Consider the following 26,966-nt stretch of genomic DNA (forward strand, 5'->3'; position numbering starts at 1 on the left):
TCAAATTTTCCTCTTTTAATAACAAAGACCGTATCAGAGTTCCATAAAGAAGAGACACCAGCATGACTTCAACATTTCTAAAAAAAAAAAAAAAAACTGTGCTAGGAAAATGTATCACGGAGGTGAGAGTGAAAGGGGGGTGCATTCACTGCATAAGGGAAAAACAACAGTGGGCAGACATTCAACAGGGTAGAAGTTGTGAGGGGCTAAAGCAGGCGGGGCATCCATGCTTCATGGACAGGCTGCAGCTGGAGGCTCATGATGGTGGCGGGCGGATGGAGGGAAAAACAGATGTGTGGAGACCTGGAGGCCGCCCAGACAGGAAGAAGGTATTTACATGTGTGCAGGGAGCCGTCTGAGAAGAAGGAATCTCCTCTTCTTCACTACTGGCCTGAAGCACATCGGGAAAACTGTCGGGAGGTGGGGACACCTGGTGGAGAGGGCGTCGTGGTGGGGTATGAAGGCTGCAGACATGGCGCTCACTTTCTGCTGTGAGAGATCTGGGGGTCTGGAGCTGCCATCGGCTGAGATCTTTGGCACACTCCTGTTGTGCCAGCAGTGGTTCTTCTGTTCAAACCCTTGGCAGACACGAGCAACATCAATACAAACACTTCTATTTACATACAAAGGTTTGTGCTCTTTGACAGGAGGGGGGGTTGAACAGCAACAGCCCCTGCACTGGTCTCACACACACCCTCCCCTCCAAAAACCAGGGTCAGGAAATCAACACATGCATCAAATTGAAATATTTACACGTTTGAAACTTTAGATTATTTTTAAAAAAAGAGCTACAGGTTCTGACAAACATAAAAAGCTGTGGATGCAGAGAGTCGTGGTGGCGGCTGCAGGTCAGGAGGACGCCATGACGACACACACAGTCAATCCATCCACCCCCCCATCAGGCAGCGCGATCAAACATCAGCTTGACTTCACCGCTGGCTGCCCCTCTGCAGACAGGAGTCCAGTCCACAGGCGTGTTCATCGTGCTCTAAAGGCAGATATGTGCTGGGGGGAAGAAGGAGTGGTGGGGGGGGGGGCGGACACCGTGGACGTCGGATCATTCCACAATAAAGTGCTTGAGCTAAAAACACATGAAGTATAAAACCAAGCAGTAAAAGTGGGCGGGTCCTTAGCTCTGGTGGCTGGGGGGGGGGTTGAGAGTTTGATCCTTTTCAGTGAGCGGCTCCAAGCCGCTTTCCCGCCCCAAAGGCAGGAAGGAAATCAATAAATACTACAAAGACAAGCTAAAATGCGGAGTACATTTCTACGATGATTTTAGAAGCCAAGCTTCTTCACACGAGGAGCTCACGAGTCTGTCTGACAGTCCAGGGGGGAGTCCTCTTCTTCAGACGTGACATCCACGTCACACGTTCCTCCTCTCCGCCATCTTTGGTTGTGAGGTTGTGCATCGGTCACAGTTCGTCCAGAATGCAGTCATGATAAATACTGATGAACCCAACATGGAAAGTGCTTGATCTGCTACAGGAGAAGTGTGGTCAGAGGTCCTTAGACATGGTCCCGGGGTGCTGGGAGAGGCGGGCGCAGCCTGCTACTCATACAGCGTGACAGTACAGTAACACAGAGTGGAAATCCTGCGGTCCACACTGGCTTTATCTGCACACAGCAAGCACACAACAGGAAGAGGTTAATGCACAACATCAAACTACACATCTCCTCTCAACGGTTTTTCTGAGCAACTCTTTGTCAGAATTCCATTACTGCTCCCTAAACCCTGAAAGACTATCTAGTGCTCTGGATTCTAATGGAATTCGGACATCATGCTCACCGTTTTTTGTAACGGCAAATACAACGTCACCATTCACTCAGTTGGTTGGCTGTAGGACTGGCACAAGGGAAACCTGCTTCAATTCCATAACTATGTAACCACTAGGGGTCTGGTCTGGGTCTCCCTGTGCCTCAGCCCGGATAGAATTTAGGGCTGTGCCAGGAAGAGCATAAAAAAACTCTGCCAAACGAAATGTTCAGATCAGTGAAAGCAGAAGTTGCGAGCTCTGAAAGAATGTGCTGAACGGTGAAGAAAAACTGTCTTCTGATGAGGTAAACTCTGATATTTCTACAAAATAGATTCAAATAAATGCATTGTGGTGTATATTTGCCAATCTAGTGAACATTGATGCGCACTGATTCACGCAGAGACTTCTGGGAAATTTCTAGGTTGCTGGACCTTGAGATTGTAGATTTGGACATGCTGACAAAATGTTGCAATTCTGCACAAAGTAATAGGGATTTAACGATTTGATTTACTGTTTTTTCAGTTTTTTCTTTCAACACAACAAATTAAAGGTATTTTAAGGTTAAGTATGTTTTCTTTTTGCTCCTTACATCAAACTGTCTGTTTTCCTACTAATGAAAAGGATTCTATACAAATAAACAATTATACATAATACTCAAATGATCACAAATCCTTTCAAACTCTGCTTAATGTGACGGACCGCCCCACAGCCGCGCCTGCCCAGCGCAACCCTGCCCCCCCCGCTGAGCGCCTACACTCGCTCAGCACAAATGACTGTTAAAAAACAAAAACAAAAACAGAGAGCTAAAGAGAGTTAATAAAAAGAGAATGGTTCGTGGAAGGAGAGAGAAGAGAAACAGTACTGAAGCTGAATCGTCATCCATGACTGTCGTCACGGTAGAGTGGTCAAAGTTGCAGTAAAATTGTGATGAAAATGTAAAGTTGTGGAGGGAGGAACACGTCGACTTTGCTTGAATTTGTGTTAATACTTGTGATCGTAAAATCAAAAAATCCTGGAGGGAATTACTTACGTGAAACTTTTAAATACTAAGCAACTGTGAGAATTTCGCAGGAGGAAAGCAGATGAAGAACATGCAGCCAGTCTGCGACACACACTCCAGATGCCAACACTCTTTCTATGAAAAGTCTATGCAAACACGCTAAGAGTTCAGTCTTCTACGCACGTTTTCATAGACTTTTCATAGAAAGCGGCCGCTTGAATGGTGCGCCGACACAGCCAGTGTGTGAGCACACTCACAGCGAGCCTGCATGAAGAAATGTCATCTACTCTGCATTTCTAAATTTAGGCACAGGGCTAGAAACCGATTCTTTAATTTTCTGCATCGATGAATATGTTGACGAGATTGAATCTTTTTTTTTTTTTTTTTTCAATAATTCTCGAAGAATCTTTACATTCTTACTAAGTAGTGAAGGAATTCAGACAACCTCATGTCTTCAGCTAAATTGTGGCTCATCGTTTATCCTTTGTGCTTGTGTTGGTGTGTGCACAGTCCTCACATTTCACCACGTTCTCCACGTCTGTGGGGTCCTGCAGGATCTTGGACAGGCCATCCAGCAGCATGGACGCCTTGCTGTAACGGTACGCTATGTCCTCCGTCTGCTTGAACATCTCATCCAGAGCAGCTGACTGAACCTGATGAGCACACACATCATCCGTCCCTCACTGAGATGTGACTTAGCACTAAACTATGCAGAAGGCTCAAAGGAAACTTGTGATGTTTCAGGCTTGTGGGACCCACCATTTCCACAGCGTGGTTGTAGATGAGCTTCTCTGCAGTCACGCTGTTGATCTCGTCCACAAAGCGCTGCTTGTCTGAGAAGAAGTGGTTGAGCTTATCGGTCAGCTGACGACAGAGGGAGATGCAGCTCTTGTAGCGCTCGTTCAGACTCTTCACCACTGAGGAGGAGGAGGAGGGAGTGTTTAGTTTTCTACATTATTTTTTCAGAAACCAGAACTAGATTATTACAGAGGAAGTGATTCAGCAGAAGCCTGGACCTCCGAGCATGCCGCTGCACAAGTCCTTACCCTGTTTGACAGCAGAGGACGGATTGAGTTTGGCAGATTTAATCTGAGCCTTGGCCAGATGGAGGGAGGAGGCCAGCAGCTGTGCCGTCTTCATGTAGAGCACCAACTGTTCCACCTGCCTGCAGGGGGCAGCATAACCACAGCCGTCACACTCAGACGTGGCTGTAGGACACATGAAGAAAGAACTATTGCTGCTCACCCCCACTCTTTACTCAGCTGGCTGATCTGGTCTACCACCACACTCTCCTGGGGAGGGTACAGGGATGCCACCGAGAGTCCAAGCTCCGCCCCCCCGGCTCGGAGGGCTGCCATCTCCAGGATGCAGTCAGTGAATGAAAGCATCATTCTGAGGTACATCAGGGTGTCTGTGTGCTCACGCTGCACGGGAACACAGGACGTCTCTCAAATCCATTCCACTAACATCGGCTACATTTCACATTTCCATCAGAAACGGCTAAGTCTGGGGATCAGAACTGTTTTTGGTGGAAAGGTGGAACTTTCCTGAATCAAAGAAGCTAGAATCTGCTCAGCTTGGATTTACCCTGCCCCCCCTCACCTCCATCAGGGTCTCCTCTGGCAGCTCTGGAGCTTCAAAGGTGATGAACCCTTCCAGGCTGGGAGGAGACGTCCCATACGGGACGTAACGCAGGCTGCTCGGCCCCCCTTCTGGGGCAGCCTGACCGCCGCCAAAACTCCCGGGGGGAGAGGTCCCGATGGCCATACCTGGGGGAGAGCCGACGCATGCTCTGCCGCTGGTGGAGCACAGGGAGCCGGCCGAACTGTTGGAGCCCACTGAAGGAGCGAGGGGTAAAAGGTCACTGCCCCCATCAGACCGCTCTGAGGAGCGACTCAGCGGCACCGCTTACCGGAGGTGGTGCGAGGCCGGGTGCCGAGGTGACTGCAGGTAGGAGGGGTGCTGCTGCTGGGCGGGGACCCCACAGTGAAGACTACAGTCCGGGGGCTGGCAGAGCCTCCCTGAAGCAGCAGGCTGGGAGCTGCAGAGGTCAAAGAGGAGCAATCGTCTCAGTTCTGTGCTGCTGTGCATCTGAAAGTTTTAAACCAGAACTGGGCTCATAGGGGCTCAGCCTGCCAGCAGTCGTACCCGTGTCCATGGGCCGCTCCGTGTTCAGGCTGTCCGTGCTGCCCTCAGAGGGCTGGCCCCCCAGAGTGATTCTGATTGGCTGTTCAGACAGACGTCCTGTGCTGACAGACCTGTCAACAGAGCAGACAATGTCAACAATCAGACTGACATCACGGATGACGTTCCCTGGAGGGAAGAGAGAGGTGTTCTAACTGCGTCACAAGCGTCAGCTGTTCGTCCCACTGGACCACCAGCACAGACATGCTCCTCTAGAGGTCAGACCAGGTCATAGAGTCCCACCTGCCAAAGGTTCTGCTACCCTCTGGAGCTGCAGCCCGGCCAGCCAGGTACGGGCTGCTGTGGTGGGAACAGAGGCCTCGGGCCTCCACCAGCATCTTGGAGGAAGCCGGGCTGTCGGCCAGCGCCATCAGGTTACAGGAGGCCTGAGTTTTGGGGATCTTGAACGGTGCTGACATGGGCTGAAGGAGGCAGGAGACAGACTTCAACAACTGCAGCTTAAACTCAAACCATCGGCACTCATCCCACCGACACTCTCACCTTGGTGGGGGACCCGATGATGGTGGGTAGCGGGGACTTCTGCAGCCAGTCGGAAGTGCGGGGGGACGAGCCCAGCAGCTTGGTGGGGGAGGAGCCGAGATTGGCTGGACGTCCAAACTGAGGGGAGTGGCTGCAGGAGGAGGAGGGCTGCACAGGATCGGAGAGCTGCTTGTGGAGCTTCTGCCTGGTTTGGTACACCTCCGTCAGGGTGGGGGCGCTCTGCAGCCGAGCCCCAAGAAGCTGGGAGGGCGGGATGGGGGAACCTGAGGATGGAGAATTAGGAGATCACTTCTACAGTTCCTACCATCAACCACAGGGGGTTTCATCACCTCCTGAGCTCCCAGAGAGAGCCTAAGCAGACGCTCTTTGTGACCTCTGAACCAGCTGCTTAGGACACCATGCTTCCAACAGTAACTTCTTCAGTTTGCCGACTGTACAAACAGAAGCAGATGTCAGCTGACTCACCTCCCGAGGAGCTGCGGGGCTCCTGGTTCTGCAGATGGCAGCAGCAGTGACCCAGCTGTTCAGGGATAGTTCCCACTGCAAACACAAAGGTGGAGCATCAGCAACGCTCAGACCAGCCTCTGTGCTCCTCCTGACAAAGACATACCCAGAGGAGAGGGGGAGTAGGGCCGAGAGCTGCCCATGGACAGGCGCCGGCCCACAGTCTGCGGGGTGTCCGCGGAGCTAGGAGACCCGGAGCTCACTTTAGGGAAGCCCATGGGGCTGGTGTTGGAACGCCTCACAGTCCCGGACCTGCATCAAAACAGAGTTGTGTTGAAGTATTTGAGTCTGTGATTGATTCCTTCTTTATTTTTGTGGCCTGATGCTGTGAACCCGCTTCACCACCACAACGGGGGGGTGGTGTCAGAAAGTTTATCTTTAAGATCCAGTAGGATCAGAGGTGTAGATCAGAACACAGAAGTCCTGATGAATCCAACAATCATGCAGTATGCAGCTGAATGCTTCTGAATCCACTTACATTTTTTCTGAATTTTACATGTATAAAAAAGGGGAAATCTGTTTGAAACTGCAATAAATGGTCAAATAGCAAAACAAAAATACCAATACATTTCCATTTCACTGTGATAGTTTTATTTAAACATTTTTAGTGTTTGGCATGTTTTGCATGATACCTGTGTTTGGAGAACGCCGCCAGTCCAAAAATCAAAGTATCTCTAAATAATTAGAGTAAAGGTCCACAAAACTTACAGTTCGGATCGTGTAGAGGTTTTAGAGTCATGGTTGGGACCATTTTCTGGGCGAGTAAAAAAGGGGGAAAAAGGAAAACTAACTAGATTAAAGTTAAATATTTATATTTTTTTAGATGTTTTAAAATATATATTTTTAATAAAACATACATATAAAGTACTTCAAAACACAAATACACATATTACAAAAAAAATTGCTCATTGAGGCCCATTTATAAAAAGAAATCATTAATAAAATCTTTAATCTCATTAATATCCATAGATACATTTTTTTTAAAAAACTCAACATGTTCATATTAACTGAAGTGCATCATTGGGCACTGAATCTTTAAAATAAACTGGATAGATGGATAGAATCAGTTACTACTTTAAATTCTTCACTGTGTCCCATGGTGCTGCAATAAACTCCCCCTCCCTCCCCTCACTGGACACACAGCCGCAGCAGGGCTCTTCTTCAGCGGGACAGGGACGTCCACATACGCTACCCGGAAAATCTTTTCATAACCTCAAACCCGGACGTAGAAACATGTTTACCAGGGTTTTTAGTGGGACCTTTGCAAAATAAATAAACCTGATGTCTCATAATTCCCAACTTATGAGTTAAACTCCTCCCACATGTGGCAGGAAAGTCCAATTTTTTAAACAGACATCCATCACGCACAGACTTTGACGCACGTTATGATAAAGAAGGTGGACGTGAATTTGAAGCATGAATTAAATGATCCGCGCCAGGGAGTGGGGGTAGGGGTCCGCGGTACACCTGTGCACAAGTCATCCGATCTGTTAAACCTCTAACCGATGGGCTTTTTTTCTCACAATGAGCACATCCTCCGAGGTGCAGCTCTCAGCAATTGCAAGTCCTGTTCGGTCCCGTTTTGGAAAAAAAAAAAAAATTCTCCATATTCCTGCACCATGTAGAAGCCTCCGGTGATTGGTCACTGAAACAAAGAGCTCCATACCATTGGTTTAATGCACAAAGGGCTTTATTTGATTTGTTACTTCAAACTCCAAATAGATAGTTTAGCATTTGAGCAACCAGAGACCCACTCCTTTTGTGGTATGCATACACACTGGTCTGATACCGCCATGACGGTAAATTTTCAATTTATTGAGACCCCCCCAGAGAGGGACAGGTCTGCCTGTTATCTGGGTCAGCAGAGCCAGCTGTAATGCAGACTCTGTCAGCTAACCAGATAATACTCAGCAGCGTTCAGGTGGGAGGACCCCCGCCGAGTTTAGCCTGAGTGCTTAGCTAGTTAAGCTCGGGAGCTTTTAAAGAACCCATGTGTTTTACCATAGAACCAAGCCAGTGCACCCTCCAACAGACAGGTACGCCACTGAACACACCTGCAGATACAAGTTTAATGGTTTCCAAGTACAGGAAAAAAAAACAGATATTTGTATTTTGTTCTGGTCTCTCTAACTTCTTACTCAGCACTTGTAGTGCTGTCTGTCATCATGTAACGTCAGGACAGCATCACGTGTTGGCTACATCTCCTCCCTCGAGTCTCATGATTTTGGCGTTTTGAACGGTTCTAGGAGATTATGATTCAAAGTCAGAACTTAGCCTCCAGGACCAGCTGGGTTTTGGGCTGAGTACTTAGGAACTTTAAGACTGAACGACTGCTTGTGTCGCCATAGAAACCCCACCAGAGCGTCCAGCGACAACCCTCATCTGTGACAGATGCTCTTACCTCGGAGAGCTGAACATGGTGCTGGTCGGGCTGCTCGACAGGTTCTGCTTGATGCGCTGGTAGTTGCGAACCTGAGTGGGAACAGGGATGGGGGTGGTCTCTGCCCGTGGGGACACCATAGCTGTCTGCCCCGGGGGTGGTTGAGGCTGCCTAATGAAGAAGAGCAGAGGGAGGGGGCATGAATGCAGTCATGGTGAAGACGAGAGGAGCAGAGCTCCAGCGGCAGGGAGGCTCCAGTCTGCACGCTTTACCACAACAGCAGAGGGAGAGGGGCGGAGCCTCCAAGTAAACACTGAGACCCGACCAATAGGGTTCAGGCTCAGAGGGCGGGCCAACCACCAGCACATGTCAGAGAAGGCCTCCTGATTGGTCGGACAGCAGAAGGAAGTGCAGAGGCATCAGCTCATTTCCATGTTTCTGTTATTCCAGGAGACAAACTGTTCTGAACACTCCATCCACAGAGGGACGGAGAGCTGGCAGGGACAAAGGAGACGAAGTGGCTGGAGGGGGCGGAGTCTATTGGGGGAGGAGCAGGAACAGGTCCAGACAAAGAAGTGCAGCAGACGTAAACACCAGCACGTGCTGTCCCTCTGTGCACGTTGAACTCTGACAATACAAGCCCCTCCCCCGTGCTCACATGCTTCTCCTTTGTGCTGCTGCTTTCAGAGGGAGGGGGCAGCTTTTTTACCTCACTTTACTATGAAGCTAAATCAGGGCCAATATTATTTGAAACTGAAATAAAATATTTTGAGAAAAAAAATTAATGTTTCGCAGAAAAAAATAGGTTTCAAAACTCAAAATTTAAATTTCAAAACTTTTGTTTTCAGTCTCAAATGTTTTTTTCAGTTTCAAAACTTTTGTTTCTCCATTTATGAATCTGAAAGTTTCAGTTACAAAACTTTTGGCCCTCTTCTGGTGCGTTGGGGCGGGGCTAAGACGAGGACCAATCAAAATCGTTGAGGGGGGAACTTCAGTCCCGGTGCGTTCACTGACTCTGATAAGTGAGAACTGTAATAATTACTGTCAGAAAATGACTGTTTAGTCTGCCCTGTCATAGTCTGAAGTTGTCCCAAGACGGGTGTAAAAATCAGAGTTTTATCGCGTACAAACCGCGCGTCCAACACTCTGTTCTAGTCCGTTCAAAGCGCCATCTTGTTGTGTTCAGTATAGGGTTCTCCGGCTGCAGCCTCACGGACTTCAGCGGAGCTCGTTCAATACGCCGGGAGAGACCCGAGCGGGACTGCTATTTGTGGATACTTGGAAAACACAATAAAAATTGAGTTTAAAAAAAAAAAAAGTTTAAAAAGAAAAACAAAAAGAAAAAAAAAAGTTTTGAAACGGAAAGAAAGACTTGAAACTGGAAAAAAAGTTTTGAAATTGAAATTTTGAGTTTTGAGACCTATTTCTTTGGCCAAACATTAATATTTTTTTCCAAATATTTTATTTCGGTTTCAAATAATATTGGCCCAGATTTAGCTCCATACTTTACTTCTTGAAACCCTCCAACCATCCGGACCATCGACTTTCCTCTTCGTCAGGACTAAAGGTCCAGAGGAGACGGAGGCGCCGATGGCGACCCCGTTTCTGCCGTCACTGCCCCTCCCGAAATGTTTCCTCACCAGCCAATCATTAACAACTTTATGTAATCGGAAGAAGGTTCCAGCTCCAGCACAGGAGGGGGATGGGGCAGACAGAAAAGCATTGTGGGAGATGCATGCTTCAGACTAGTTCCACCAGCAAACAGGAAGAGGACGGAGTCAGGACGGCGAGGCAACAGGGGGGCCGTTTCTCTGCTGCAGCCGCCCCTTCTCCTCCTTTGTTTAGCATTCGTTCCCACTTTTCCATCCAGTCACAGGAGCAGAGTCAACACAACCGGCGGGGTTTTTGTCTCATAACTCTGGGACACAAACAGAGGTGCTTTGTGACAGCTCAGTGCCGTCATAACAGGAGGGTCCAGCTCAACACACCCGTTTCCTGAAAGAGAGAGCAGCTATTTCTGTCGCGGGGGAGGGGTCTGCGGTCAAGCAGCCTCGGCTGACACCCGCTCATCAGACAGATCTGGACATGTGATTGCTGGTCTGGCGCTGACAGAAGGCAGCTCCTCCCACGGTCCGTCACGTCCGGACGGCTCAGACATCATCACTGGGAGTCAGTGGAACACATGCAGCTTCAACACCTTCACTTTCTCATGTTTGCTCGTTTTGTGAGTTTAAAGTGAGGCTTCAGATGCGCTGCCTCCATGACTCCATTAGAAACCAGAACAATTGAAGGATTTCTCCCATTTCCAGAAGTCTCTAACTTGATTTCTGCACCGTCATCTTTCTGCTGCTGTACCTGCTGTCATGCCTCCATGCTTACAAAGCAGCACACAGGGACTGTATGTACGTCTTTAACGGTTTACATGAAGGACTTGGAAGAGCTTGACAGTGTTTTCAGCAGACACAGATGCAAATAGAGATGAGGGGAGCACAGCTGTGCACTCTGAAAACAGCCTTATGTTTTTTTAGTCTACACAGTGAAGAAGAACCTGAACGTACCCTCCACACATCAGGAACTCGTTGGAAGGTCTGCGACCCGGCCCCCCTGGTGGGTCGTCTGTAGAGGAAGCAAAAAGACAGGAAATGTCACCGGCAGCCTCGCTGATGTCGACATCAGCTGCTCTTTACGACAGACCATGTTTGTCAGAGGACCCCTCCCCGCACCGACTCTTACTGAGCAGGAAGTTCCTGTTTGAGGGGTGGGGGGTCGGGTTTGGATGAGTGTGAAGCATAACGGCTCTTATTGGCTAGGAGGGAATGTGGCTGATGTCTGCTGCCTCCCTGAGCGCCTGCTCCCCTGCCTGTTGGGGGTCGGCCTTGTGTGAGTTTGTGTGCTGCAGGTTCTGGAAGGCGCCTCTGCAGCCATGCTTTTGTAAGCTGCTCAGCGTGTGACATTTATGTGCCCACACAGGAGCAAGACAAGAACAGTTTCTAACCTCCATCCCTCAATCTGGACCTACAGCGGATTTCACTCGGGTTTGTGTGGGTGGAAAGCTGAAGTTTATATTGCTCCCTTATTTTCACATATTCTACTGTGGAGATCACAACTGCAAAAAGAGAACATGTTTTACAAACCATAATGATTAAAAAACTGACACATGCAGGAGCCTACAGAGTTGGGATCTTTCCAAACAAGAAAGGAACTGACCAACAGAGCATGTCACACCAGAACAGAAACAGCACCTCACAAGCTGAAGGGTATTGCAAAAGACCCAAACCAGCTGTACAGCTTACTGCTTAGTAGATCAAAAAACACAGAGGCCTTTATTTTGAAAAGCTCTATAGGACAAACTGCACATCAATCTTCTGTTTTTTTGACTGAGTTTGTGATTAATCCAAAAAAACAAACTCTTGTTTTCTGTGAGGTGACGCATGCTCTTACAGCTTTCAGCAGAGATGTGAGGCACCAGCACAAAATCGTCTGTGTCGCAGGAGGAGTTCTTGCTGCTGGTGCTTCCTGCAGACTCTTTGGACAGCTGCAGGAAGTTGGGAGGGCCAAGTGGAGGAGAAGAAAGACCGTCTTCAGCCAGAGTCTGCATGTCTGGGAGAGACTGTGGGGTCAAAGACAAACAAAACAAGTTCTGGATATGTGCTGATGATGCTGTGAGGCTCAGCCACCGTTTGTGCTGAAAGCACCAAGCAGGACCATTAAAAGCATAACACACAGAGATGATTCATAATTCAGCAGCTCTGCTGAGTGTAGTGTAATCCCTCCTGGATGAGGGTTCATGAGCTGAGATCAGACTCACAGGAGGAGAGCTGTAGCGGATGCACGGGGAGCTGCCACAGGAGCCGTCTGTCACAGCAGCAGAAGAGCTGGGGACCGGCACCGGACATGCTNNNNGGGGGGGGGGGGGGGGGGTAAAGTCAGCATCAACACGGCACCAGCCCGGACAGTAGAAAGACCGTTTCAGGACTGCTGCTTTGAAGCTTACACTTTTTGATGGTGGAGGAGGACTCCAGGAACGGATGGCTGAAGAACGTGTCTGTGCAGAGGGACGGACACAACATTAGCGCACCGACCGGCGCCCTGGCTGCTGCTGCTGCTGCTGCTGCTGCTGCCAACACTCACCAAAGTCCATTCTGTCTTTCTGGTTCCTCTGCAGCAGACCAAGCAGGAGGTCGGTGAGCTGTGGGGACGTCTCCCTCGGGATTCTGGGGAATGAAAACATCATCAATGCGTTGTTCCAGATCAACTCTCAAACTAAGATCCTGCAGTGAACACGTGCAGGGATGAGGAAGTGGATAGCCATGTAACCAAGAACTAGCAGGCTGCTGCACCAGTCAGCCTCAGGCTAAATATTGATGAGCAAGAATGACAACATTTTACATTCTTATGACATCTATAAAAACCTCTTCTAGTTTACTGGGGCTGGTTACTTCACTAAAACATTAGTAAACACAAATAGAGAGTAAAGAAAGCAGCTGAAGTAAGAGCATCACCATGGTAACCATTAGGGATGCAACAATATTCTGTATAAAACCAAACCGTTTGATAGATCTATGGTTTGTTACGGCATTTTTCATGGCACGCATTTTATTTATCCAGTACCACTGCGTCTGCGCTCGTTTAGGCGGCCGCTTTCAGTGGGCAGAGCAGAATTTCGGACTGCTCGAGGTTTCGTGGACATTGTATTTCGTGGCTGATTGAATGCACGTCGATGCAGCCGGCAGGTGTGTGAGCAGCTTCGGCTGGCGTTTGAAGATGAAAAACCTGCGATGTGAAGAGATCCAGGGTTCGTCGTCAGATATGAGGATGAGGGTCTGCAGTTTTTTAGTGGTGGATAATGACAGTTGACCCACAATATACTAAACCGGCACATCCATATTTCACAGAAAAAAATATATATACCTGCGCTCTACGAACAAGTGCGCAAATTGAAGACGACATGGTAAAAACGCACAATTATATTTTATATTAATTATATTAATGTTTACAAGTGTTGGGGCACTTTTACATTTAATAAAATTGTTTACTAGTTGTATTGTTTACAAGCATTCTATTTAAGTATGATTCTGCAAAAGGATGTCAGTTTTTTTTTTTTTGTTCAATACGTACCGAACCGTGGCCCTCGTATTGAGGTACATATCGAACCATGAGCAAACTGTATCGTTGCATCTCTAGTAACCATGCATCAAACAAAGGATTATTCATTTTTAATTCAAAATCAGTAAACAACAGAGCGACATCAGAGCGGGAGTTTTATCCAGAAACATTTCTGAAACTTTCCAATGGCGTTGGTGTGATGGACATCAGAGAAAACAGATGCCCTTTAATTTACTGAAAGTCCTGTTACACATGTTTCAACACACACAGGAGAAGTCAAAGCTTCAGCGTTTCCTTTGACGCCTGGCATGCTCTCCATTTATAACAGGTGTTTGATGGAGGGACAGCATTCAGAGTGAGACAAGCAGCCATGATTGATAATCCTGGACAACCGAGCTTACTTACAGGGGCTGCAGGTTCTTGTTTTTCTCATAGAACAGCCTCAGGTCTTGGGGGCTGTTAGCCTGAAAACAGATGAAGAAATGACATGTACTGAAACAAACACACACAGAGCCATCAGTGAGCGGAGCACTCACCTGGAATGGAGGCTTGCCGACCAGACACTGATAGATGACGGTTCCTATGCTCCACAGGTCGGCCTTGGCATCATAGTTCTGGGACATGATGACCTCCGGAGCCTGACGGATGGAAGAAACGGACCTTAGAAGAGGTGTGGCAGCTTTCACATGTTAACCTCAGCGCTTGTTGATTTGGACATGGAAAACTGACCATGTACATCGGTGACCCACACAGCGTGGCAGCCATCATGTTGCTCGTCAGGTATCGAGCAAAGCCAAAGTCAGCTGCCGGACAGAAGCATAGAACCACACAGTTATGGAGAGGCATGGGGAGACGGACACACGTGGCTCACAGACTAAAGGGCCAGATTCAACAACAGGAATGAGAGCTTTTTAAGGGAAGTGGTGTCTGCTTATTCCAGGCCAAAATTTAAAAATGTTTCTCTTTACAACAGGATGCATCTTTCTGTTGAAGAGAATGAACAGTTTAGCCTAATAGCTTCAAATGTTGGGTTCTTATTCACCTATTTTGATGCGGATGCTGCTGACGTTGGACTTCTTGCGAGCGGCATACGACAGCAGGATGTTCTGAGGTTTTAGGTCACGGTGGATGATTCCTTTGCTGTTGAGGACGCGCATGGCAGCTGCTATCTGCTGCAGGAAAACCCTCATGGTGTCTTCTCTCAACGTCCCTTTAGCTGGGAGAAAGGACAGTCCAGTTTTTAAGAATGGGTACAAGATGTTGCCATTTCTTGATGCTAAAGCAGCCGTTTATCCTTGGGATGAGAGGAGACATTTGTGAAGCAAATCAGCTGATAGAAAGCTGGCTCCTCGCATCATCAGAGCTTCATGGTTGGAGGTTCTCTAAAGGAGCTTCATGATTGGTCCATGAGGTCTGCAGAGCAACACCAGCTGATCAATGCTAACAGCTTAGCACATGATGTAGTAATCCTGGGGTAAAGAGTCTAAACTCAGCCATGAGGGCTGCATTCCCCAAAGGCCATGGAACAAATCGGCTTATCTTTATTAAAGCTGTGTAAATTTGTGTAAGTGCCGAAATCCTGTCATATAATCAGGATACTTCCTACCTGCAGCTTTCACTGACACACACCTGCCTCGACACCAACCTAATCCCAGTGTGACACTCTGACCTTTAACCCATGATGACCCCAAAACAGGCATTTACAATAATCAAAGTCCTTCAAGGCCCCCAACATATGCAGGTGCCTGTGTGCGTCTTCTTTAGATTTAAACTGATTCATCAGATTCCAGGAAAGCCTGGACATCTTCTAGAAAAGAGGGACAAATAAGACTTTGAAAAATAAATCACACTGAGAATAAAAAATGAATTAATAAAAGGAAAAATATTTTTTTAAACATTTTAAAGGAAAAAAACAGAAACAAATGTTTTTTGTAACAACTTTTGACTCTAGCTTTGGCTGATAAGTGAGACAAACAACACAAAGATGACTGCAGTCTAATAAAACAATAGATTTTCTGAAAGTTGAACCAATATTTACTTAGAAAATAAATGTCAATTCATATCATCCATCAATTTTCTTTTAAAGAAATTATTGATTTTTTTCAGGGAAGTAACTTTTTATTGCATGATTGGTAATTTTCATGAATGAAAACTTCACATTTGTTCAGTTTAAATTACTAGTCACGTGAAAAGTAATTGAATACCTAAATTTGATTGTAAATTCTAAAAGAAAGATATGAAATATGTTTGGATATCAATTGGACTCTGGGTTTTGGCAGTGAAATGCAGACTACAACTGAGGCCACATCAAACTTCACATACGAGAGTTAGCGGCTCTTTGCTGATAAACAGTGTTGTGTTAGAAGGCAGAAGTGGGCTGTGTGCACAGATTCACAAACACACAATCCCACACAAGCACAAAACAATAACGCACACTGTTTAGAATCTCTCACATCATTAAGGCTGACTTTATTCTCCACAAACAGATAATTCATGCACATCACCCCCACACATTCCTCACATGCACACTTGCAGCTTGGACGATTTTGTATGGACAATAACAAAGATTATTGTGACGCTTACCTTGCAGGTAGTCAGCGAGATCTCCTCCATTGCAGTACTGCATGAGAGAAAGAGTCACCATCAGCTACACTCAAAGTTCAAACCAAACACTAAATGCTCCACATAAGACTAGGGCTGGGAATCACTGGGTACCTCACGATACGATGCGCGATACATGGCTCACGATATCGATAATATCGCGATACTGCGATAATTGGTAAAAATGCTCTCTAATAACTAGCATTATGTAGAAGAACATGTTTTTTGGGGAAAATATATCCCCATTTATCTTTTTTAGCTTTAACACAATCATAATAAACAACTTTTCTTATTTTGTGCAACAAATTAAAAACACTTTTCTGCAACATTGCTGAAATCAGTAACACTATGTCTTTGACAAGCATTATCAACAACTGAATTGGAATTAACTGTCAAATTTAATGTTAACAATAGTAAACATGATCAGCAGTGCTACTACTTAGTGCAGAATTGTTGTAAGCAACAGAACAAAAATTGAATAAGTCAAGTGGCGACAGCTATCTACCTCTAAAAGAACGTCACACCAAAGGATGATGAATATAATGTTTTACAGCCTCTGTCAAGTGTTATTTAACTTTTGAGCACTTTTCCCACATTTGAAAAGGGCTGAGCATCCAAAATGAAGGCTGATTTACTCAGATTGACACTTGAGATTATTTTTCTAATCTTTATCATTTTTCCATTTGGTCAGTCAGCAGTCAATAGGTAAAAACCTTAAAACACACATAATAATGGCAATAAATATAATTTTAAGGGCTTTAATTAATTAGCATTCTCCCTAATTTTACAGTGAATTAATGTACTTTATTTTAATTACATTTAAATTTCAGTTCATACATCAAATCCTGCTTTTTTATTTAAGAATTACTTTAAATTAACATTAGTAACAAGTAATTAAATTTAATTGTCACATTATAAATTGACCAAAGTTACACCGTACGTCAGCAGGTTGAAACTCGAAGTGTATGAAAACGAAAATTCCAATGGTACCTGAAGTGTACACAGACAACTGCGAAGCACACGCCCAGTTCCCACAGCAAACAGTAAGTAAGTGATCGCTGACATTGTTGTTCTGGTATCTCCTGTCCGTCCTGGGATGGGATCTCTCCTTCATGTGGGAATCCCTAAGGTTTCTTCTTTTTTCCTGACTCAGGTTTTTTAGGAGTTTTTCCTTACCGCGAGGGAGGGTCTAAGGGCAGGGATAACCAGTTTATTTAGTCTTAGTTTTTAACTATTATTCATATTTTGAAGCCCAATGAGGCAAATTCCTTTGTGATTTTGGGCTATATAAATAAATTGAATTGAAATGGAATAGTGCTCAGACAAAGTCACTTCTTACCGGCTGGATCTCCTACAGATGGATGATAAATGCTGACAGGTAGACATGCTTCACACACGTGCTACAGAGCCTGTATCTCACCGGAGCTTCTCCCGAACGAGCGCGTGCATCACTATTAAATGTCCGATGCAGCTCGCGCCCATAGTTCCGGCGCGCGACTCAGACGCTCAGCGCTACAGCCTCTTCAAATGAAAATATAATATCGATACTTGGTGAGAACCCATCGAGAATCGATCGCAGGACTAAATATCGCGATATATCGCAAGATCGATATTTTGGCACACCCCTACATAAGATCCATGGATGCTGTGAACCGCAGCCTCATCCATCACTCTGTTGGAGTCTCTGTGGTGATGGAGGATCAACAGCAGCTCTGACAGCACAGAATACAACAGGAGGATGTCCAGGAAAAACTTCTCTCTTTAAAGACCCACTCAATTAAAATCATGTTATCATGTTCATTTAGCATTTGTCTCATGATGGAGTACATGTATTAAATAATGAAAAGGGGCCCTACAACAAAAATTCTACTTTTTGAGGTTTTAAATGCATTTTACTGTTCCTCTCTATAAAGAACCCCAAAATGGTATTTTGATCCGTTCATGCTTAATAGTAATCCTCTAAAAACCTGCACTGCCTGCAGCAGCCCCTCCCATACCCACGAAAACCAGCGGGTGGAAATGTGCTGACATAAGATCGATGCCAACAGCTCCATCCAGGAAGAGTCTGTGGTGTAAGCTCCGCCCCCAGACTCCAACGAACACACACCCATCTTCTCCGTTCCGCGGAGAAGGTGAGTGTGTAGAGATAACTACCTTCCTGGACCAGGAACTGCTCTCTGACCCATTTTTTAAACGTAGTCTTGCTCAGTTTATAAATTAGAATGAACTTCAGTTCACTCTGAGATTCCTCTGAGATTCCAGACCAGGGAGCTGAACAACTGAACCAAAACGGCCACCGTACCCAACAGTCACGTGATGTAAACACGGTAGAAATGAGGTGATCGGTGAGCCCCAGACAAATGTAGAGCATTACATTGTCATGTTATCCAAAAGGAAATAATTGATCCAACTGTTTACTTGTTAGAACATTTATTTTAACACCACTAAAAAACGTAAAACTTATTTTTCTGTGTCTCCTACACGGCGTGCGCGCCAGCTGATGCCGTGACGTCATCTTAATAGCCCTGTTGCATTTCCAACAGAATTCTCTTCAAAACAATGTCATAAAACCACAACAATAAGACACGGAAACTCATTCAAATGTGGTCGGATGAATTCATGCTCAATAAAACAACTTTGAACGTGATCCACATTGATTCTACCAACGTGTTCATTAGCTTGTTTGCCTGTTTAGCGTCTCCAGTAACCGTCATGCAGGATTCCTCCGCGGCACCAAAGATGCAGTAAAAGTGTTGAACCTGACCTTCATACAGACGATCAAAATCCATCAGAAAATACGAAGTTTGAAAAAGGGAAAAATCCAGACAAGATTTAACAGACGGTGGCGCAACCATCTTTCTTATAGTTTTATTTACACATTTTGTTCACTCTAAGGAGGCTCGAGGAGGCTCATTGGTCAATGTACAGGTTCAAGGATTATGTCGTGAAATGGGCGGGACCAACAAGGAGCGAAAGGAGAAGGCTCAGGGATTGAGTCGTTTTACTTCCAGGTATTAAAACGGTCCACAAAAATGACTCATGTCATAAATTTGTTTTCTAGTATTGTAAAGGTAATATATGATCGTATATATGGATATAGTTTACTCTGAAAGGCTGAAGAAAATCATGGTAGGGCCCCTTTAAGATTAAAACTGTGTTTCTAACTATTTCTTTATTCACCTCATGATTAGGGGTGTGCCAAAATATTGATATTGTGATCAATTGCGGTGCGATTGATTCTCGATGGGTTCTCACAAAGTATCAATCTTTTATTTTAGTTTGAAGAGGCTGGAAAATGTTATATTCGTCATCCTTTGGTGAGATGTTCCTTCAGGGGTAGATAGGGGGTGCACGTTTCAAGACTGGCTGTGTCTGGCAGCTACTTGAATTATTTAATTTTTGTTCTGTTTGCAACAATTCTGCACTAAGTAATGGCACTTCTGTTCATGTTTACTATTGACAACACTGAATCTTACAGTCTCTCCTTGAAACGCCACCTTAACGTGGTGGAGGGGTTTGAGTGCTCGAGTGATCTCAGGAGTTATTCTGTCAGGGGCTTCTACCCCTGGTAGGGTCTCCCATGGCAGACAGGTCCTGGGTGACGAGCCAGACAAAGAGCAGTTCAGAACCACTTTATGAGTGACGAGATCAGAGATCCAGTTACGTCGCCTGGATTGGATTCACCGGGGCACCACCGTGGAGCAAGGCATGGGGTTGGGGCTTGGAGGCGAGCGCCTGGTGACCAGGGCTCCTCCCACGGGCCCCGTTCGGGTCCACCCCGTAGGAGCGACCTGGGATCACTCCCCAGTGGGCCCACCAGCAGGGTAGCTCTGAAGGGCCCGGTGCATTGTGGTTTGGGTGGCGGTCGAAGGCGAGTGCCTCGGTGGCCCAAACCCCGGGCATGGAATTTGTTTTTTGGGACATGGAATGTCACATCTCTAGGAGGGAAGGAGCCTGAGCTGGTGCGAGAGGTTGAGAGATACCGGCTAGATATAGTTGGGCTCACCTCCACACACAGCCTGGGCCCTGAAACTCAGTCCCTCGAGAGAGGCTGGACTCTCTACCACTCTGGAGTTGCCTATGGTGATAGGCGACGGGCTGGGGTGGGCTTACTTGTTAGCCCCCAGCTCAGCCGCCGAGTGTTGAAGTTCACACCGGTGGATGAGAGGGTTGTGTCCCTTCGCCTTCGGGTGGGGGACAGGTCTCTGACTGTAGTTTCGGCTTACTGACCAAACAGCAGTTGGGAGTACCCGGCCTTCTTGGTGTCTCTTGGAGGGGTACTGGAAAGTGCCCCAACGGAAGACTCCGTCATCCTCCTGGAGGACTTCAATACCCTCGTAGGCAATGACAGTGACACCTGGAGGGGCGTGATTGGTATTTGGTAGGAATGACTTCCCTGACCTGAACCCGAGCGGTGTTTTGTTGTTTGACTTCTGTGCACGTCATAGTTTGTCCATTCTTGCACTATTTACAGATTAATCTTAATAGATAACTAATTTTAATAAAAATAAATATTGTTCAAATTGTGTTTACTTCGTTCAACTAAAATCATTATAGTTCATTTTTTGTCAATTTGAATTTATTTTAAAGAAATTGTGATAAAATCAAAATCGTGAAATAAAATTGAAAAAAATTGTGATTTTCTTTTTATGCCATATCGCCCAGCTCTATCCTAAACCCTGCAGACACGCCCTTCCGTTGAGGAAGCAGAGGCTGAGGACACTGGGGCGGAACTGTCCATCACCCAAGCTGAGGTCACCGAGGTAGTCAAGGAGCTCCTCAGTGGGAAGACTCGGGGGGTGGATGAGGTTCGCCCCGAGTACCTCAAGTCTCTGGATGTTGTAGGAGTGTCTTGGCTGACACGTCTCTGCAGCACTGCGTGGCAGACAGAAACCGTACCACTGGACTGGCAGACTGGGGTGGTGGTTCCCCTTTTCAAGAAGGGGGAGCGGAGGGTGTGTTCCAACTACCGGGGAATCACACTCCTCAGCCATCCTGGGAAAGTCTATGCCAGGGTACTGGAGAGGAGAGTCCGTCCGATAGTCGAACCTCAGATTCAAGAACAACAGTGCGGTTTCCGTCCTGGTCGTGGAACAGTGGACCAGCTCTACACCCTCTTCAGGGTGCTGGAGGGTTCGTGGGAGTTCGCTCATCCAGTCCATATGTGTTTTGTGGATTTGGAGAAGGCGTTCGACCGCGTTCCCCGTGGTGTCCTGTGGAGGGTGCTCTGGGAGTATGGGGTCCGGGGAGCCTTACTCAGGGCTGTCCGGTCTCTGTATGACCGGAGCAGGAGCTTGGTTCGCATGGCCGGCAGTAAGTCAGACCTGTTCCCGGTGCATGTTGGACTCCGGCAGGGCTGCCCTTTATCACCGGTTCTGTTCATAGTCTTTATGGACAGAATTTCTAGGCGCAGCCAGGGGTTGGAGGGGATCTGGTTTGGAGACCACAGAATATCCTCTCTGCTCTTTGCAGATGATGTTGTTCCGTTGGCTCCATCAAGCCAGGACCTCCAGCATGTATTGGAACAGTTTGCAGCAGAGTGTGAAGCGGCCGGGATGAGGGTCAGCACTGCTAAGTCTGAGGCCATGGTCCTCGACCGGAGAAAGGTAGTTTGTCCTCTCTCGGTGGGTGGAGTGCTCCTGTCTCAGGTGGTGGAGTTGAAATATCTTGGGGTCTTGTTCACGAGATATGGAAGATCAGAGCGTGAGATCGACAGGCGGATTGGGGCGGCGTACCGGTCCGTTGTGGTGAGAAGAAAGCTGAGCCAGTAAGCAAAGCTCCCAATTGTACCGTGATCTTCGTTCCAGTACTCACCTAGGGTCATGAACTCTGGGTCGTGACTGAAAGAACGAGATCCCGACTACAAGCGGCTGAAATGAGTTTTCTCCGGAGAGTGGCTGGGCGCTCCCTTAGAGATAGAGTGAGAAACTCGGTCACCCGGAGAGAGGTTGGAGTAGAGCCGCTTCTCCTCCGCATGGAGAGGAGCCAGTTGAGGTGGTTCGGGCATCTGATCCGGATGACTCCTGGACGGATGGATGGATGAATCTTACAGATAATTCCAATTCACTTGGTGCCAATGCTCGTTAAAGACATAATATTACTGATTTCAGCAACGTTGCACAAAAGTGTCTATTATTTATGTCACAAAATAAGACGCAAGTTGTTTCCTATGATTGTGTTCTAGATTAAAAAAAAAAGGGGGGGGGGATATTTTCCCCGAAATATGTGTTCTTCAATATAATGCGAATTATTAGAGATGATTTTACCAATGATTGCAGCATCGCGATATTATCGATATCGTGATCTATGTATCGCGTATCGTATCTTAAGGTACCCAGTGATTCCCAGCCCTAATCATGATGGAACAGGAACAGAAGCGGTTTAAAATATCTTGGGGTTGTGACGCAGAAACTGTCATGGGCAGGTCACAAGTTCCTTGCTCTGCTCCATTCGGATGCATCCACTTACAGACAAATAGGTCCATGAACGTCTTTATTTTCCTCGTCTGAGCTAGAATCTGGATCAGAACTGTACATCTGGATAGAAACAATATTTCTTGCGTTTTTTTTTTTTTTGCTAAACTAATGTTAGCTTTGGGTTGTGAGGGCCTGTAAGCTAGCAAGAGAGTGTAAACAAAGGAATGATAGGATATCAACGTAGGGATACTTCTGCACCAGCAGTCCCACCCACAGCCCATTCATATGAAGCCCTGTTGTTCTGCAGAAACTAGGTCCTAAGAAACAACACAGGTTTTTAGATTTTGCCAACGATAAAAGAATACAGTTGGAGTGGGACTTTAAAGTCTGTTTGTGCTGCAGCCACGTCAGGTTGATGATCATAAACCATAATCTCAGCTATCATTTCACCACAAAACATCCCCCCAATCCATATTGACCAATTCACTAGAAGATGGGGCGACACCATGCTTCTGTCCATTTTGTCTCAGTTAGATTTTCTGTAGTCTAAATGTCCATATTCATCAAATCTAATGTTAGATTTATTTTTACCCAGTCCATCTTAACCCTTTAACAACAAGGTGTCGCCGGTGACGCTTAAACACAAATCTTTATCATACTGTAACTTTTCAACCGTGAACATTCCAGCAGCAACTCATCGAGCCACTTTTCTCCTTCACAATCTACTGGAATGATTGTGTTCACGGTTGAAAAGTTACAGTAAATAAAAGAACAAACACTGGAGCTCTGGTGTTAAAGGGTTAATCCAAACTATTCTGAGCAACCAAACAAGAATCTGACTAATTTCATTAACAAAGCAAAACCTGCAGGCTCTTATTTGGAGTTTATGTCTGAAAAAAATACCAAACAGCTATCTTTGCTTCCACAACACATGTAAGGGAGCACTACCCTCGAGTTGTGCTGAGTCATCTCTATCATACATTTAATAGCCTTTTTTATCATCTAAACCCTCATCTATGAGCTGGAATCTCCAGTGCAGACAGAGTGTCCTCTGTTTATGAACCTTAGAGTCTTCACAGTACAGAGAGCAGAGCTCTCAGGGAGGAGCTGGAGGTGAACTCCACTGTTTTTGTCCTGCTGGCAGCTGAGAGTTGAGTAATGAAAGCTGAGGGATGCCAAAGTTAGCATGTAAACAGGTCTCAGATAAAAAAAAAAACCCACAAGATTGTTTCAGAGAAAACAGGAACAAATGCAGATTGACAGATGGAAAATATGTTTTCAACACTTGAGAGGTAGCAACACATTAAATCTGAACATGTGCGTTTCTATACTTACCTCCATGACCAGGAAAACAGAGTTGGGAGTTTCCTGGAAGAGAAGAGAGCCAGAATCAGTAAAAAAAAAAAGCTGTGTTATTGTGAGGCAGCTGGGGGTCTTTAAGCCAGAAGCCACTGGACAAAATCCAAAGGAAATCAGAAGTGGATTTATTGGTTGACAGCTCTGGTCCTTTCTTCTGCATGGAGTTCTTTCTTGTTTTGATGACACAGAATAATCAACAGTCCTAGAGCATGAGGAAAACACCGTCAGGAGACGCTGTTTGCACTGTCCAGCATTGAAGGGAAACACATTTTAACAGTCTGGTTTCATCATTAAACAACCTTCTTTTTACAAACAAATTCATTGGTTTAAAAGGGGGGTTTAAGATATACTTGAGAAGTTCAAGTCAAACAGAAGAAAAGTCTGTATTTTAAGAAGCAACGACAGAATTTCTCTGCTGTGAAGGCAGAGAGACAAGAAAAGAAATGTCACGTCTTTCATTTTGAATCTAGACCCCAAATTCTTTTTGCAGTTTTGACAGGAACCAGAAGAGCCAAAAGTTGCAGTTCCTCAAGCGACCACTGAAGGTAGAAGATGGGAGAAATTTGCTCATTGACTCCTAATGTTAAAAAAAGGAAATTCTGACACCAAAATGAATGTATTTAGAGTCTGGTTGAAGGATGCATTTTCTCACTTACTCGCACTTACTCAATTAAACTCACTCTACTTAGTTCCAATCGATTAACCATTTTTAGAGAGATGTTTGGCATAGCCAACCCGGGTCAACATGCCCGTCTTACTTCAATCTTCAGTGGTGTCAGACTTTACAGTGTGCATCAGCTGATGATTTGAGGCTTGGTTTTAAGATAAATCCAGGAAAGTGGGATTGAAATGACATAATGTTCAGAGGAGGAACAATGATGATGTTGGTAGAAGGATGCTGAGGCTGGAACTACCAAGAAAGAGGTCTAGAGGAAGACCAAAGAAGAGGAGGATGGATGCAGTGAAGGAGGACATGAGGATGTGTGCGTGAGGAGGATGCAAAGGAGGGTGTACACCAGGGGTGCAACAACTTTCACTCAAAGGGCCAAAATCTGAAAGGGATCCTGGTCCGCAGGTCAAAAACAATATTTTTTTGCATGTCATGAAATAAAAGAAGAAAAAGAATATGGTTTAATTTATTTCTTTTAATGCCATATCCATTGAGGTAACACACATTAGTAAGAATAAAAAGTAAATAATATTTGTCTTTGAAACCTTTAACAGCAGGGCTTCACTGACCATTTTTGATTGAAAAACCAGAGCAATCTAAACAAACTTTCTTCAATGAAAAAGAAAACTGGGATTCTTGTGGAGCTGCTCTGTTGACTTTATCCGTTTGCCGGTGTCGCTCCGTCTAGGCTAGCTGAAAAAGGCCGCTAATAGAAACAGAAGTGACCGTGAAGGCTCTTGGGAATTTCCGACGCCTCCAGGTAATTCTGTCCGGCCAGATGATTTTATTTTATTGTTATTAATGACCCGATGTTATCTTGCACTTATTTCTAACTTGCATGATTTTGACAAAATATATTTTTATAGAGAGTACAATATTTAAAGTTATATGGGGTTTAAGTTGATTTATTCTGGAATAATATTCCTGTCTGTTTTTATTCAAAGTAGTGTTAAAATGTTACGGTTTAAAGTTTTAATAATGTAGTTTTTGACTGTTCAAGAAATGTTTCTCCTGTTCGGCCCGCAATCTGAGGTGCGTTTTGGATTTTGGCCCCCTGTGTGATTGAGTTTGACACTCCTGGTGTAGAGAGAAGATAATTGTTACCCCCCCTATATGGAACAGCCAAAAACAAAAAAGAACAAGCTTGACATCTCCATCCATCTTTCTAAAAGACAGAATGCTACTTTTCCTAATTGGAGTTCAACTGAAGTCTGACCATGGAAGTCCTCAGTGTTTCAGAGTTGTTTGTGTACAGATGAGTTCTTCATGTTGGGAGGGGCCATCATGACACACATGATAACAGGTTTGCTGATCGAGCGTCGTCTTCAGTGTGGTAGTTCTGAACTGAAGGCAGGAAAAACATACGTCTTCAAATAGCAGCCCTGAGCCACCGTCTGGGTAATGTATCTTTTTTAAGGCGCTCTCACGTGCACTCTCCTCTGGTGACTGCCTCACAGCTGAGTAGGGCTGTAACGAGTATCCGGGTGCTCGGGTATTCGCGATCTGCTCCCAAAAATTCATGTACGGATATTCGTCACGTCCAAGATCGCTGATTTGCAATCTTTATAAATGTAGTAAAATGTAGTGAAATATGATCAAAATATCATCTGGGGATGATGTATTTTTGCTCTGAAATGCAGATTAATGTAGGATTTTAAGTTTACAAACTGAAACAAAGCCGAAAGAGCCGTGGTACTGCCACCGGAAGTAAACACGTCTTCGTGACGGTGAAGCTTCCGGTTTTCAAAGTAAAACTAGCAAGAGCTTTTTTCTGTTCAGAAACTGAGGCTGAAGTTCCGCTCACAGACATAACTTCTGAAAAAATGAATTAGCTTTAACATCGGAGCATTAGCTTCAGTGTTTACATTCTTTTGGTTATGGTAACTCTTCAACATTTGACGCAATTAACGAAATTCCAGCTTATTCTGAAGAAAGGCAGCCTGACTGCTGAAAGGTGGATGTAATCAAAGTGAAACAGCTGATTCTGCTGCGGAAAAAAACAACTTTTTTCATGGGAGCTCTGCACTAATATGTGATGATTAGAACGTCAAATGTTGAAGAACTTTGCAGATAGAAAACTGAAATGATCCAAAACAGCTTTGATTTTTATCCTCTTTATGTTGTTTCTGTAACTGCTGAACTTGATCAGAGGTTGAAAAAAAAAAAAAAAATAGAAAATTTTAAAATGACAAACAACATTTCTTTCCATCTGAATCTTTGTGTTTTATTTTTAATCAGTTTTGTTCATTCTGATCTCCTGTTCTAAATAAATGTATAAATGATGATTTAATACAAATAATTTAAATTTTCATCCATCCAGTAAATAAACATACACATAGCAATAAAGATTATATTAAAAAGTAAGAATCGTGGTTCTATTCGTGAATTGTTGAGCTTGATTCGTGAATCGGATCGGATCGCCACCTAAGCAACGATCAACAGCCCTACAGCTGAGGGAAAGGACACATTTCAAGATCCACATGCATGGACA

At 45.4% G+C, this 26,966-nt stretch overlaps 1 protein-coding gene across 1 annotated transcript in view; it reads right to left on the minus strand.

The window, feature by feature from the left end:
- The window catches only part of ulk2 (unc-51 like autophagy activating kinase 2), a 44,418-nt gene continuing 17,452 nt past the window's right edge, over positions 1 to 26,966 (minus strand). The window contains exons 4-27 of the mRNA XM_024257979.2: positions 23,782 to 23,814; positions 16,013 to 16,049; positions 14,472 to 14,645; positions 14,159 to 14,232; positions 13,966 to 14,067; positions 13,835 to 13,893; positions 12,455 to 12,537; positions 12,318 to 12,368; positions 12,132 to 12,220; positions 11,765 to 11,933; positions 10,882 to 10,939; positions 8,345 to 8,494; positions 6,050 to 6,195; positions 5,905 to 5,979; positions 5,440 to 5,702; positions 5,182 to 5,360; positions 4,903 to 5,012; positions 4,667 to 4,795; positions 4,357 to 4,592; positions 4,000 to 4,178; positions 3,801 to 3,919; positions 3,514 to 3,671; positions 3,272 to 3,407; positions 1 to 1,614 (exon numbers count right to left, since the gene is read on the minus strand). Of these exons, the coding sequence (XP_024113747.1) occupies positions 1,550 to 1,614; positions 3,272 to 3,407; positions 3,514 to 3,671; positions 3,801 to 3,919; positions 4,000 to 4,178; positions 4,357 to 4,592; positions 4,667 to 4,795; positions 4,903 to 5,012; positions 5,182 to 5,360; positions 5,440 to 5,702; positions 5,905 to 5,979; positions 6,050 to 6,195; positions 8,345 to 8,494; positions 10,882 to 10,939; positions 11,765 to 11,933; positions 12,132 to 12,220; positions 12,318 to 12,368; positions 12,455 to 12,537; positions 13,835 to 13,893; positions 13,966 to 14,067; positions 14,159 to 14,232; positions 14,472 to 14,645; positions 16,013 to 16,049; positions 23,782 to 23,814 (2,874 nt within the window). The 3' untranslated portion in view covers positions 1 to 1,549. The remainder of the gene's footprint in view (positions 1,615 to 3,271; positions 3,408 to 3,513; positions 3,672 to 3,800; positions 3,920 to 3,999; positions 4,179 to 4,356; positions 4,593 to 4,666; positions 4,796 to 4,902; positions 5,013 to 5,181; positions 5,361 to 5,439; positions 5,703 to 5,904; positions 5,980 to 6,049; positions 6,196 to 8,344; positions 8,495 to 10,881; positions 10,940 to 11,764; positions 11,934 to 12,131; positions 12,221 to 12,317; positions 12,369 to 12,454; positions 12,538 to 13,834; positions 13,894 to 13,965; positions 14,068 to 14,158; positions 14,233 to 14,471; positions 14,646 to 16,012; positions 16,050 to 23,781; positions 23,815 to 26,966) is intronic.

This window comes from Oryzias melastigma, linkage group LG13 (genome assembly GCF_002922805.2).
Source record: "Oryzias melastigma strain HK-1 linkage group LG13, ASM292280v2, whole genome shotgun sequence".
NCBI lineage: Eukaryota > Metazoa > Chordata > Actinopteri > Beloniformes > Adrianichthyidae > Oryzias > Oryzias melastigma.